The sequence below is a fragment of the Thunnus maccoyii genome, chromosome 7, assembly GCF_910596095.1.
Source record: "Thunnus maccoyii chromosome 7, fThuMac1.1, whole genome shotgun sequence".
Taxonomy (NCBI): Eukaryota; Metazoa; Chordata; class Actinopteri; order Scombriformes; family Scombridae; genus Thunnus; species Thunnus maccoyii.
The window spans coordinates 16,476,256-16,491,421 of NC_056539.1; the positions used below are offsets into that span (position 1 = coordinate 16,476,256).

At 41.2% G+C, this 15,166-nt stretch overlaps 1 protein-coding gene across 5 annotated transcripts in view; it reads left to right on the plus strand.

Moving 5' to 3' along the window:
- Positions 1 to 15,166, plus strand: part of LOC121900142 (unconventional myosin-IXb) — a 61,236-nt gene that overhangs the window by 32,547 nt on the left and 13,523 nt on the right. For all 5 annotated transcript variants that reach the window (XM_042416169.1, XM_042416168.1, XM_042416170.1 and 2 more), the window contains exons 5-17: positions 2,696 to 2,790; positions 6,091 to 6,153; positions 7,746 to 7,845; positions 9,346 to 9,446; positions 9,844 to 9,973; positions 10,604 to 10,693; positions 10,968 to 11,084; positions 11,219 to 11,353; positions 11,674 to 11,795; positions 11,916 to 12,057; positions 12,222 to 12,417; positions 12,963 to 13,038; positions 13,601 to 13,693. In XM_042416169.1, coding sequence (XP_042272103.1) covers positions 2,696 to 2,790; positions 6,091 to 6,153; positions 7,746 to 7,845; positions 9,346 to 9,446; positions 9,844 to 9,973; positions 10,604 to 10,693; positions 10,968 to 11,084; positions 11,219 to 11,353; positions 11,674 to 11,795; positions 11,916 to 12,057; positions 12,222 to 12,417; positions 12,963 to 13,038; positions 13,601 to 13,693 — 1,460 coding nt within the window. The remainder of the gene's footprint in view (positions 1 to 2,695; positions 2,791 to 6,090; positions 6,154 to 7,745; positions 7,846 to 9,345; positions 9,447 to 9,843; positions 9,974 to 10,603; positions 10,694 to 10,967; positions 11,085 to 11,218; positions 11,354 to 11,673; positions 11,796 to 11,915; positions 12,058 to 12,221; positions 12,418 to 12,962; positions 13,039 to 13,600; positions 13,694 to 15,166) is intronic.

A 15,166-nucleotide genomic window follows, 5' to 3' on the forward strand; every position in this document is an offset into this window, starting at 1 on the left:
TACACAAGCACCAGCTGCAAGTTTTTGCTGATGAAGAGTTTTTCTCTTTTCTTTCATTTTTTTGTTGTCAGTGTGCACATTGAAATTAACAATGAAAAGAGGCGCTAAAAACTTTTATGTTATCAGATCATTACAGAAGTGAGTGATCAAAGTTACACTAAGCTGTTTGTTTCAGAGGAGTCTGTTTCCATGAATATTAAATATTTGATACCACTTCAGATCAGACCACTTCCTTTTACAGATTTTGTTTATTCATGTTTGTGCAAGTTTATAGGAGACCTAACATTGAATCCATTTTAAAGTATATAATTTACACTTTCCTGAATCTGCCCCAGTTTTTTGTTGAGACAAACAACTCCTAAACTGCACTGTTTTGGAGAAATTCCCCTAGTTTGGTTTGTAAGGAGAAGTTAGTGTGTATGTGAGGGGGGTTGAATGGGGATGTGAGACTTCATTCTGGCTCGGCTAAAGTGGAAATGTACAGGGGAGCGGACTGCCAGAGAAGCTGGCTCACCACAGAAAGGATTCAGCTTAGACAGAAATGAAATGTTCACTGGATATAGACACTGCAGATTGCTAACCCCCCCCTCTGCTCTGTCTGTCTGTTTCTCACTCTCTCTCCCCTCGTTTTCTTCCATAAACTCCTTGAGTGCAACCGCTATTTTGTAAGAATGCAGATTAGACCACGTCTTTCCACCGACACGGTTTGGCAAGCCGTAGGTCTGCTTCCTCATACCTACTGAACCTTCCAGCCAATCAGATCATCTCTTGATGGGCATGTTTGAATACGAATGATGCTGTGACATGTTTAGCATTCCCTCCATGGCGCAGCGGCCTGGGCTTTGCAGAGATTTCCCAGGGTTTTGTGCTCTTGGCTGCAAGGTTATTGGAGGGAGGTGATCAGAACAGCACTGGGCACAGCGGGCAGGACTTTGGAACGTCAGAGCCAAAGTACACTTACTGACCCCCAAACCTGGAACAGAAGTGATGGCAATGAACTTTGGAAAAACAAGCAACACCTGAAAAAATAAATGTTCAATTTTACACGTAAGAATTTATTAACATACATAAAAATAGCTGAACATGGAGCATATAAAAATACCAGTGTGTCAGAGAGATTGTGTGTGGCATACACACACATGCAAAAAAAATAAAGAGAGAAAGTCTATATGAGAAGATATAAGATAAGCTAACCTAGTGAGTGGGTGGGCTTGTCTTAGCAAGTCCAAGTTAGAGATAGATGATTTTGGTCAGAGATGAGAAACAGCGAGAATCTTTCTCATCCATCAACAAGCAGCAGCTCTTGCCTCATACCTCCCTCAGGTCTCACATTGTAGTGTTCTCACAAATGAAAGTTAGTTCAAAAATATATTGGTATAAAAGCAAAATGTGTTTAAAAAATTTAAAAAAAGAGAGAGAAATAGCAGAAATGGAAATAGGTCATCGATTCATTCTAAGGATTCTTAATAAGACCCTGTAGGTGTCTGTGCATGTGTTTGTTTTTGTGCCCCCCTAACTCTAATCAGCCTGGTCACCACTGTATCAAATTCACCGTGCAACTGCTTTAGAAGATACAATGTGGCTCCTATTTAACATGCACTGAGTCAACTTCCCCTGCGGTGGCCTTTTGTTGTGTTTCTGTTTGTATCTGTCTATCTGTAACCATGTGAGCATGTGCATCATGAAGAAAGAAAAAAAAGAGAGAGTGCTTCTGTTACCGTATCAATGCAATAAGTGGGGCCTCTCAGCGAGGCCTGGTGGCTGGGCTCTATGTGCCCCTGGCTGGGTTAGCAATAGCCTGAGACCTGCAGAGAAACCCTGGTCCTCTCTGATTCTGTTTGGTCTGACACTGCTATACAGAGCGGCTGTCCCAGTCTCATTTATCATCACTGACCTATGCTCTCTCGCTCTTTTTTTACTCTCTCACACACACACACACTTACAACTACAGACTGAATAAGAGAAGGAGGGAGAAGGTCTTGCAGGAAGAAAGAACAGAAAGAGAGATGGATGGGTAGAGAGTGAGAGGAGGGCAAGAGGGGAGAACGAGTTGCAGATGCTTGCCTTCTCCTAGGACCCCCAATTTACACACAAACACCTAAGCATACATACACACACACACACACACACACACACACACACACACACACACACTCTCATGAACACAATCCCGCCCCCTTCTGCGGTCTCAGCTGCTGTTTAAAAACAAGATTTAACCCCTGGATTATAGATTTGCTTTGTTGTCATGGTCATTTGTTGTTGTTAACTTCAGTTAGGGTATATGTGCTGTCTTGAAGGTAGACTCACTGATTTTGTTTTTGCACCCAATTGCACCTCATCAAAACAGTTTAGAATTGAGTAATTGAGTTTCAGAACATCAACAATGAGCTAACAGTCAAGCTTTCATTCTGTCTCTCTCTCTGTTTTTGATCTTTTGTTATCTGACATCTAAATCAATAACCTCTTTGATCTATTGGCAAAAAGTTAGACACTTGTATTGCGTAATTTCGGTTTCCCCACCCTGATTATCCACTGATGATGATGATGGAAATGATGATATCTATGGATCTACTTTCATAAATGTTACTTGGTAGTTTTTCCAAAGACGCATTAATGTTGCATTAATGTTTTTGACTAATTTCCCTTAAACTTATCCTCGTATTTTTCCCCCTCCCTCCTCTTTTGTCTCTGCCAGGCTTTTGGGAACGCCAAGACGGCCCACAACAACAACTCCAGCCGCTTTGGTAAATTCATCCAGGTTAATTACCTGGAGAGTGGAGTGGTCAGAGGGTGAGTAATTAACACCAGATGCATGTTTTTATACAATCTTTGCCACCAACCTCTCTCAATAAGGCCTCACACAAAGCCAAGTCAAGCTACGTTGTCTTCATCCTCAGGACAAGACCATACAGGGACATATAAATGATTGTTGTTGCGTTCTGTATCCTCTTCCTGTAGCTTGTCAATGGAGTATTCTACCTCTCTTTAGTCTACCTTCCTCTTTGCTTGTTTATGGCTGGTCATGTAGTTCCTCCTCTTCATGTGTGTGTGTGTGTGTGTGTAGGAGTGTGCGTGTGTGTGTGTCTGTGGACTGAAACTTTCAACCGCTAGCATGTCCTTCCTTTTTCTCAGCAGTCAGACTCTGGTTAGAAGCTGCATCAAAGTCTGGTCAGCTGTGTCACTTCCTCATTTCCTCATGAGGAGAGGGGAACAGCTGCTCGATACAGTGTCTTATAAAAGATATCATGTCATGTTGTGGAAGAGTCAAAAGCCGCAGGGCTGCAGAGAACATTCAGTATAATATTCAGACAGGATGAGAACTGAACATGAACGCTGGTGTATGTATTAAGTGTTCTGTGCCGAAAATAAAATTTGATTTGAAACCTGTAGATGCCTGTGGCGACAGCTGCTGAATTCACAGTAAGTGAGCATCCCCAACCTGATTATCCCCTAATGGCACCAGGTCTCATCATGCTCTATTGAATTGCTTACCCTGAGAAGAGTCTGTCATCCAATCAGGAGAGTTGGTTTTTAGTTGTCCGAGGCTTTTTTCTGTGGAAAAAAAGGAACCCTCTTAGACAAGGAAATGCTGAAAACTGTAATATACTCACCTACCACCACCATAAGCGCTAGTCTAGCCTTCTGCTTCCCTTCAGTAATGTACTGGACTCAGAGGACCATCACAGCTCTGCTCTGTAAACTTAACAAAGGCTGCCTGTCTATCTCTCCATCTCCAGTGGCAGCCATTCAGACAGTCAATAGAGGAGATTAACAAAGAGAGGGTTGCTGTTCCGCTCCGCTCTGCTTTCTGAGCGGACTGACTAACTGACAGACGGGATCTTTTTATGCTCTCTCTCTCACTGTGGCTCTCTGTTGCACTAATCCTTCCTCACTGGGATCTGAGCGACATGAAGCAGAGCGATGAAAAGGAACACACACTTTAGCGGAGGTGTGAAAAGGAGATGTGTGTGTGTGAGCGAAAGAGCACAAACATGTACAGTATGTACATGTATGTATGTGTTGTAATCATGGAACAGTGCATTTGTCTGTTTGTGTGTGCGTGTGTGTGTGTGTGTTGTTAGACATCTCATACCTCTTTAGTACACGGTGACAGATATATAGGCAGTATGTTGGTCGGCTCCTCTGTATTTTGCTTTCCACATTCCTTCTGATGGGGATTGTTCTCAATTAGATTTGCCCTTACAGGCACACGAAAACTTTCTCACTTCTAGGGGAGCCATTACATTCACTTTGTGTCCTGTGGTGGCCCTTCATATTCATTTATCATCCATCCTCATGGCAGACATTGTCCAAGTGCACCATTTTTAGAAACTGCTCCTGAAATGTGCTGGACTGTTTACAAGAAGTTCAGTGGGAGACCTCTGCTTAAGGCCATTTCAGACCAAATCAGGCAGTGCGGCGAAAACGTCAGTCCTCCTGTTCATTTGAATGGGGGTAGTGCATTTTGGCTGTGGGCGTTTTGGCCGCTGCGGCACCGCACCAGACTGCATCCGGAAAGTTGAGCCAGAGTCAACTTTTGAAGAAATGCAACCCGATGTCACTGCAGCTCAAGGCTGCGGTGGCCAATCACAGCCTGAGATCAGACTGATCAGAGTTGTAAACTCTGCCATGAGATAAAAAGACATTACTAGGAGGAGGGGAGGACATTTCTCTTCATTTGATAATGTTAAAAGTAAAGTTTGCTGTTGGCTTCCTGACTCATTTTAAAAAAGACGAGAGAAAAAGAGAGGGAGAGCAGCTGTGGTCAAGTGAGCTACACAGTGAATGAAGAGAGGTTGTGCTGGTAGTGAGAAAACCGGTGAATCAGATCAATAAACGTTATTTTATGATTGTTTCACAGCGGTTACGTTCTTTGGCACAAATAAACACACCCACACCCCCACACACCTCCACTTAACCCTGCGGTTGCGGGCCACATCGCCTGACTTGGTCTGAATACAGCCTAAGTTTTTAAAGAAGATGCAGCATCAAGCCGTACAAAGCAGTAGTATTCATAGACGTATCAAAAGCCTTTGATACGGCTGACGCCTGTAAGAGATGCCTTTAACTGGTTCTAGAGTTGTTTTTCAGATAGACATCAGTGTGTGTGTGTGTGTTTGTGAGGGTAGATACGGGCTAATCTGAATTCCTGTCAGTTTCTCAGGGTGTGCCAGAGGAATCCGTTTTGGATTCTGTGCAATCAAACCATCATATACATCTTTACACATCTACAACTTATACTTAAGATTAACTTCATCCTGTTTACATTGTGGCCATGACAACTAACAAACATTGCCCTAACATTTTTTAAATATCCATACTAGACAACTTTTTGCCTTTGCCTAGAAGTTGCAGTGCTTCAATATTTCACTATTATCTTGCACAGACTTCTCTGAGAAACAAAAAAATAGAATATTTAGTATGTGATATATTCAGTAGATTTATTTGCTTTGTCTCAGGGTCTGTAGCGGTCGCAGCAGTTTTAGCAGATGGACACAACTATGTTTCTCCCAGCGCAGCTCTATTCTTAGTGTGTCATGAGGATTGGCGTCAGTGTTGTTTTTGCCTGACTATAGAAAAAACAACACTGACTTATAAAATCTGATTTAGACAACTTTACGGCCTTGGCTTTGAGTGGTGTGTAAATACCACTACTGTTTAAATTGCATATCTCATGACTGCAGTGGTCTGAAAGCATACCTCTACTTTTTCTGCAGCCCCTGCAGTCGCCTTCCTAATATCTTCTTTTACACTCTCACTATACAAAAATAGATTTAAAAAAATCTGTCTGTGCTTGTTGTCCGTGTGTGTGCTGCTATGTGTTCTGTGATGCGCTACGCCATCCATTTGACCGTATCTGAACGCTTTGTTCACTCTTTGATTGTTCCGACCATCTGCCCTCACTGCTTCTCCCCTCTTTTTATTAGTCCACTTTCACATATGACCTGAAAACACACACACACACACACTTGTACGCGCACACACTCAGCTGAGTGACCTTTAGTGTTAAGTGATTCATGCTCATTGTTTTTCTTCTTCCCTTTTTTTGTTTTCTTTTGCTCCTCCCCTCTCTTTCTCTCCTGTTTTTAGGGCCGTGGTGGAGAAGTATCTCCTGGAGAAGTCTCGTCTGGTCTCCAGGGAGAAGAACGAGAGGTGAGGAGGGACAGGCAGGGTCTTGACCCTTCACCCCTTATGACCTTCATGGGGCCCTCTGTACAAACATGAGGAGTTTCCCCCAGGAGTCTCTGATGGTTGGATATGAAGTCCAACTGTAGGCTTCAGCCTTTAGCCTTTGACTTTATATGTTCATCTGCCTGAACACTCACACACTCAAATGTTAATCATGTTAATGGCTCTTTATCTACATGTCTCATTACTAGTAGCATTTTAAACGTGTCCGTTGTCAGATGAGAATTGTTACCCACTGATTTATTGTGGACATACAGTAGGTAGAAGTCACTCTTTGACACCTCGAATGTAGCAGCAAAGGATCATATTAAAACCAAAGAAATATGTTTTATTTGTAAAGCCATGTACATGGTTTGGTTTTGCCTAATTTGATGTGACCTGAAATCTTGTTTGTGTGAGTTAAAGATTAACTATTGCTATACAAACAAATGATAAAGAAGAAAATCAGTTTCCCGTCTGTTAGTTCTGAGAGAGACAGCCTCACACTGTGTCATCGTTCACTCTAGCGTCATGTCGTGCAAGCCTTTGTTACTCACTGAGACATTCGCTACACACCAGACTACCGATCTGTTGCGACTTGTGTGACTAATATGCAAACAAATATTTGGGCTTTGGTAATTGATAAACACAGTCAGAGTGCTCAGGGAGTTAGCAAATCTTCCACTGCTGTTTGATTTGCAGTGTGATATGTATTACTGATGAAGTGAGTCAAAGAGGAGCCAGACAGATTACCGGTTTAATCGGTTATGAGTGAAACCAACAAAAAAACAGACTTTTATGAATAGACTTTTGATTGTAGATACAGCAAAGCCCTAGCCACGAGGTGGTGATGATCTGTAATTTACACAGAAAGGCTTTCTCATGTTCTTCTTTTTAGATTCATGCGGATACAGATACACACAAGCAGTCATGGGCGTTAGTCTGTAAAACCACAATCTACCTCCAAGCAGCTCAGCTGAAGTGGTTGATGCCTTGTATGAAAACATACTTTTTTTTAGGGGAAGAGCGTTACTCATTCAGGTTTCCTGTCCAAATTTTCACAGCTAGTGTTGGAAAATAGTCACTTTCCGCTCTGTAACCTTCAGGCTACTTCCAGCCTGCACAGTGTACTGTTGATCATCCAGCCTACAAATGCACATCTTGGCTATCTAGTCTGGACGTGAGTCTACTATATGATGTCATTGTTTCTTAGTGATAAAAGTGGAAACTCATTACTCCTGTGTACTTTTACAACAAAGCTCTGCGCCTATCAGCTACCTGCCCACCGATAGCACAAGTGGAAAACTGATATCAACATCAATGAGCTCCAGACATTTTATTCTTGACTCTTGTTTTATCACCAAATGACCCCTCACTTGTTACCATAAACATGAACAAGCTCATGTCTACATAAGATAATGAAAAAACGAAATGATGGATGCAAATAAGAAATAATTAATCGGTCAGTGAACTTTGTTCAGTCAATCTGAAGGAAACTTTTATGCAATAATAACTTCATGAGAGTGCGTTATGTAAACAATGCATGCCATGAACAATGTGGGTTGTTGTTGTTCCAGGAATTACCACGTGTTTTACTATCTGTTGTTGGGAGCTTCAGATGAGGAAAGGAAGGAGTTTAAGTTGCTGCCGCCTGAAGAATACTTCTACCTCAAGCAGGTACAGTACTGCTCCCCTGTCCCATCACGTCCAACAGTTTACAGTGTGTCAATCTGTTTGATCTAAACTGAACAAAAATCTTTACACTTGGCTTGTTTTTCTGTCTTCTTCAGTCTGTTCTACACACTAGAGAATAACTTTGCAACCCTGTTAATGAACTTTAACCTGTTGGTGTGTATGTGATTTGACTTTTAAGATAACACTGTAATTCACTATGTGTGAACCTGGTATTCATGAACACCGTCAAGCTGTTGAATCCGTGTACTTTCATCTTAATTGATTTCCTATTCTAAAACAAAGATCAGAAAATGAAAAATGGGGCTTTTTTTTGGTTTCCATTTTGGCAGATATGTTTGACGAGATTTGATAAACTATGATCATAAAGCAATTAGGCTATTGCAGGCAATTATTGGCTGTCAATAGGATCTATGGCCGTGTGAGGACATTTATTATTTTCAGTTAACATTTCCTAAACCATAGCCTATGTTCTGTTAACATGTAGGTTAGCCTACAAGGTTTTTATTTCTTGCGAACAGGACATTTTTCCACCTGAGAGGATAAATTGTTAGCAACTTTTATCAGTAGGAATTTTTCCAACCAAATAATCAATAACAAACTGTGCATTGCCAGACCTATTCCACACTTCTGTTAGTGTAACAGCGCCACCATCAACTTTAACAGTAGATAGGTGGAGTCCTCTATGTGCTGTTGTAGATCTAACTGCTGTATAGCTTTGATTATTCATTTGGCCACAGGATGAGGCTGCTGCTGACAGATTAGTGGATGTGATATATTAACAGAGGATGTCTGATCATTTTGCAGCCAATTCATGTTGAAGTTGGAAAAGTTTAGAGTTTGAGAAATTACATGGGTGTGGATAAGCTATTAACTTTGATAAAATAGTCTGGAGATTAGCCCACATATTATTGGCAGACTACTGTTGTGTTGCACTTATTCTGTGTGGGCTATTCTGTGCTCATTTATAGACTGGACACAGCCTACTTATAACTGAACTATCAATGATTTAGCTGCTGTTCATGATGTTGAAGGGTTAGATTTAGTATTAACCCTTAATAGGGGGTTCCTTACCAAGAAAAATGAAACTTGCAAATGAATAAATGGAATTTCATGTCTTTTTCTACAAATACTATTTCGTATCAGAAAATGCTTTGATATCCTTTTTTTTTCAAATTGAGTGACAAAATAATTTTTTAAAAAAACCTCCGCTTTTCATTTTCTGATTTTTGTTTCAGAATAAGGAATCGATTGAGACAAAGGTACACGGGTTCTGCTGAATAGGCTTCTGTATACACCCAGCTTCCAGCCGCACATGTGTACTGCATATTAATGAAGCATTCTTTGTTCTCTCCCTCATTTTTTATTCCGCTCTTTTCATCCATCTCTTTTCTTTACTTTTTTTTTTTTTGGTCAATTTTTGCTCTTTTTCTCTCATTTTCACATTTTCATAAACACCTACTAACTATCTCTCTTTTTTTGTAGCAAAACTTTAAGATAGAAGACGAGGAGGATCTGCATCATGACTTCGAAAGGCTGCAGCAGGCAATGGAGATGGTTGGCTTCCTTCCAGCCACCAAGAAACAGTGAGTGGATCAGCGATCACTTCTTGTGTAGAGTGTATGATGTAAAAAGAAACTTAATATTCTTCCAGACATGTTGAAGGAATTGTTGTATTGTTGTTGAAAGGAAATACAAACAGAAATCCATCCCTAAGCAATTTTCCACTCTGTTCTGGAAGTCTTTTGGTCTGGGGATTGAGTCACATTACCTACAATATAAATTACAACAAAGAGACTTTTATGAGCACAAAAAGCACAACAATAGCTGCATGTAATTCGCTAATGTAGCAGTTTATCAGAGACAGCGTATAGATACAATGCTTCTTTTCAGTTTCGCAGTCACCAAACATAAACAGATGATAAGATTGAAGAGCAGCATGTGTAGCATTGTTCCTGCATGTGTCATATGACTGTGTTGCAGGATCTTTTCTGTGCTTTCGGCCATCCTGTATCTGGGCAACGTGACCTACAGGAGGAAGTCAACAGGCCGAGATGAAGGGTTGGATGTGGGGCCGCCAGAGGTCCTAGCTACTCTCTCTGACCTGCTAAAGGTAACAAATGTGTTTATGCATGTTTGATGCTGTTTGGGTGACTGTACTTCACACTGAATACACACCAGACAGACCCTTGAGATCATCAGATAAAGGTCTCCTCACTATACCAAGAATAAACTATAAATCAGCTCATAGTGCCTTCAGTCATTATGGTCTTTGGAATTCTCTACCACATGAACTCAGGCCTGTTACAACAGTGACTTCCTTTAAAAACAGACTAAAAACATATCTTTTTTTGCAAACTTTTAGTTAGGTTAATGGGTAAAACAGTATTATCATTGTTATTTCTTTTAATAAAAATAATTATAATGCCTTCTTACCCTACTCTCTTATTGTAATACCCTCTCACCTACTAATTTTATATGTTGTCTTATATGTTTTTATATATGTAACATACCTTATTTTATGTTTTATCTTATTTATTTTATACATGTAATATTAATGTAATGTTATATGTTTTTGTCATGTGTGATCTTTACTTGTTTTAAGCACATTGAGTTTACACCTGTCATATGAAATGCGCTATATAAATAAATTTGACTTGACTTGACTTCACTGTGTGAGGCTTGTGTGACATGTGTGACTGTCAGTATTAATGTGTGTGTACGTGTGTGTGTTCTCTCTCAGGTCAAAGAGGAGTTGCTGGTCGAAGCGCTGACCAAGAGGAAAACAGTGACAGTCAATGACAAGCTGATCCTCCCCTACAGCCAATCTGAGGTAGGCACCAGCCACGAAACCTTCTCTGCAACCTGTCATTACTATAGAAGTGTCCAACTGCACGTTAATTGGTGGCCTTGTGTTCCCGCTTCTGTATCTACATCTACACCAAGTCTTTTGCTGTCCTCAGTTTTTCCCTGTTCATCTGTGTAAATGGTACATACATGTGTCCGTATTTTTTTGCAGTTTATTGTAGTGTAGTCTAATTTAAAAGTACACCATTAAACTACCTCTCATCATGCCCCTCTCTACCTCCTTCTTCCTCTCACATCAGGCTATCACAGCCAGAGACTCCATGGCTAAATCTCTGTACAGCGCCTTGTTCGACTGGATCGTCCTACGCATCAATCACGCACTGCTTAACAAGAAAGACATGGAGGAATCTGTCCCAGTGAGACACAAACACTCGCTCGCACCCACCCAAAAATATTTACAAACATACACAACTTTGGTTGATTATCGTCATGCATTCCCCTTCCTGCTCCTCACTAGTGCTCAGCTGGTGTTTTCGGTCTTGTTTTCCAGTGTTTGTCCATCGGTGTCCTGGACATTTTTGGTTTTGAGGACTTTGAGACCAACAGCTTTGAACAGTTCTGCATCAACTACGCAAACGAGCAGCTGCAGTATTACTTCAACCATCACATCTTCAATCTGGAGCAGGTGAGCAGTGCTGTTTTGTTTGTCTTCCCCCAAATTATTTCACATGACATGGAATAACATCGCCAGAAGATTTCCTGATCGCTAAAGGGAGAAGAAACAATAGCAATATATATTAAAGTTAAATTCATTTGCTTATTTAGTCAAACTTAACTTTGAAAACTGTATACTATTGCTTTTTTTTTTGGCATACACATTTGTCATTTTTCCAGTAGGTTAAATGATTCAGGTAAAAAGATCAACAGTGGGATTGTTGAACTTTCTTGTTTGATTTCATTTTTAATGAGCTGGTTCACTGACATGCTCTGTCCTGCCACATGCAGGAGGAGTACCAAGCAGAGGGAATCACCTGGCACAACATCGACTACACAGACAATGTGGGCTGTATCCATCTCATCAGCAAGAAGCCCACCGGCCTGCTCTACCTGCTGGATGAGGAGAGCAGGTAAGAACAGCAACAGACAATTTATTGCGTTTCATTCATGCCTTCGGATAGGAATGAAACTTGTGTTGATTCAGTTGAAGCTGTTTACTAATCTGTCACATATTTTCTTTCATGCTCCAGCTTTCCCCATGCCACAGATGAGACATTATTGGCCAAATTCAAGCAGCAACACCGGGGAAACAAATACTTTGTTCCCACACCAGTCATGGAGCCTGCCTTCGTCATTCGACACTTTGCTGGGAAAGTCAAATATCAAATCAAGGTAAGAGGGAGGGTTCACAGAGAAGACAGCCGGTAACGTGATAATAACTCCATCAAATGTTAACAAAAGAATTACACTTAGTTACACTCAAACATGTCCTTGACCTCTTGTTTGTGTGTTTGTGGTGCCGTTTGTAATCTCAATGATCTGTTTAACCTCTCCAGGATTTCCGAGAGAAAAACACAGACCACATGCGTCCAGACATTGTGGCGTTGTTGCGGAGCAGCGACCGCGCTTATGTTCGGCAGCTCATTGGCATGGACCCTGTGGCCATGTTTCGCTGGGGCATCCTGCGCGCTACCATCAGAGGCATCGCTGCTTTCAACGAGGCTGGTCGCTCTTGGGCCGCCAAGAGTTCAGGTACATTATCAGTGTAATGCGGTCAGTCCATTCTGAGTAAAATGATCCTTGAAAACATATTTTATCATGCAAAGCATGAATATGTATCTGAATTGGGCTGAATTAGTTTTTTTTGCACGTCAGTTGTAGAGATTTACTGTCTAGTGCTACAGAGAAGTGTTATGCCATAACTGCCTCTTAGAGCTCTTGTACAGTGTATACCGCAACTTCAGAGTACTGTTTCTCTGTTCTGTAATTAGCCTCTCAGGTCAGTGCATAGAGAAATATGGAGGTCAGAAACGTGACACTTTAGGAGATTTTGACATTCTCCCTGCAATTCTCAATCCTCCAGGCTATTTTGGTGCTCTCAGACGTAGAACATTGACGTAGGAGCCTTTTTATGTGGATTAACAAGATTAATAAAGTTTAGACAAATACCAAAACAACAAAAACTGCTGCAGTCATGTGACTCTGACCAGTCTCTATTCTACTAGAAAGCATTTTTATGATTCATGCATTGTTTCATTCGTTAATAATGTGTATTAAATGTGTTTTTTATGCTTTAGGTGTTGTCCGTCCGGTCTCCAGGACTCCTTTAGGAGAGCTTCAACGGTCCAATGCCCCATTAGAAAGAATGTACAAGTAAGAACATTTATGTTTGATATGAAACCATGAAACTTGTCTCACTTTGTCCTTGTTGTTTTTTCTAACCGTCAGATCTTTTTCCTCTGGAGGTCTTGATCTTGTCTGCCAAAGCACTTTTGGACGTGGAGGCAGAGTGTCGGTGCTGTTTACTTTGTGGTTAATAACTGTGTTACATTGCACTTTCGTGAAACACAGACTGATTATTTTAAATCGGATCAATATAATATTCAGCCTTCATAGAGCTGCAACCTTTCCTCCACTTATAAACTACACAGGAACAACTGTTTGATATTCCTTGTTGAAGGAAGTGTTTGAAATGGTTTTTGAACTGTGCACCTCCACATTTTACCCTGTGGCACTGGATGAGATGAGGAGGGACAATGTCAGACACCTAAACACTGTTCAGAGTTACCGTAGCTTATTTGATCTGAATTCATAAACACCCTGACAGATGAATCCTCCTTCACCTCATCTCAGTCACACACATTTTCTGTCCCTCCCTACACCTCTTGGTGACCCCAGTGTGTGCGGTTCTCTCCTCTCCCTCTGCCCTCCACAGACGAGCCTCTATGCTCGATTTCTACTTTGATCACTCAGAGGAGCGCCCTCTAGAGGCCTTTGAAGACATCTTTGCTAGCTATGAGAGTAAGAAGTAAGTGAATTGGTGGACAGGAGAAAGGAATGAAGACATGAGGCCAAGCAGGAAGGAAATGTGTTTGGTTTTGGGTAGTAGATAGACTGGTTTGCTCCCTTCTCTGAGTTTACTCCCATCTAACAAAAAAAGCTGATCTTTTTTTAGCTATGTAATACAGTTGAATTCAAATCAACGTGATAAGTGTACTTTTTCAAGCTTCTCAAATGTTGTAATGCCTGCTTCTCCAAATATGAAAATAGCAAGTGATGTGTTTCCTAAGAGGAAGTTCGATACACCACAGTACAGCAAAGTTGCCCTTTACCTTGCATTCCCTCTCTTCCCTCACTGTAATCTCCATCGTTTTCTGTAGCTGTGATAATCTCTCTCCCTCCTCACGTTTATTATTCTTGTGATAGAGCACAGGAAGGTGTTTGTACTGGCCTACTCTGATTAGCCACCCGGATTACTTACATCAGCCGTGTAGCACTGTAAGCACACATGTATTAATACACATACAGAGGCCCCTAGTCAAATAGACAAAGAGAAGTGGGTGAGATTTCTCAGAATGGAACCAAACCATGAGAGTATTTTTGGATCATTGCGCCCTCTGAACCATGACCTTCTACCTCCTGCTTTCAGATCTGAAATTACTGGGTTTCTTTTTTTGTTTGTTTTTTTTTAAACACAAAGTACTTGAACTGAGTTGAATGATTAAATTGTCCAGTCCCTTCCAGATCTGCAATCACAGAGATTTAGAGGTTGGTTTCAGTGTGACTCATTTACCCATTCCTTCACTGCCTCACCTCTGTTTTCATGGTCAGTCGTGGTAAGTATAGAAAAGTATTGCATGGACTAGTTCTGAGACACAGAAAAGTCTCTTTATTAACTCACCACACCCGGTCTCTAGTGTAAAACCAGCCCCAATTAAAGGAACCATGAATCCAACAGCCTCACCAGTAACAACTTACAGTCACACAACCAGTAACAGCCCCAGCATGGAAACAGATGGCCAGCCAAACTGAACGCCAGCTCAGCTCTGCATGTTAACTATCACACTGGCAGGGAAATACTCCACCAAGTCCCAATCTGTGTGTGTGTGTGTGTCTTTGCGTCTCTTTTTCTGTTACAAGGGATATGGCAGCATGGTTGGGTGGTCTAGTGTGTCTTGTGGTTTCCATGTATATAAACATGAACAGTGGGAGAATACATTTTGTGGGTTATTCTTCACGGATGAGCAGAGTATGAAGGCTGAAGTTCCTCTTGATATCAGACCCCCAACTATCCTGCAGTATGTGTTTCTGTCTGAGGTGACTCTGGCAGTGTGTTTTCTTCTAAGGTGTCCTAACAGTGGTGTTCTATCACACCCTGCTTTATGTTTTGTTTTGGGTTTTTTTTTTCTATCCTTCCTTCCCTCCTCCTTGTGTCGTTTTTTTTCCAATCTTTCTGATGTGTTTTCCCTCCCTTCTCCTGCTCCCAAACTCCCCCTCTCCT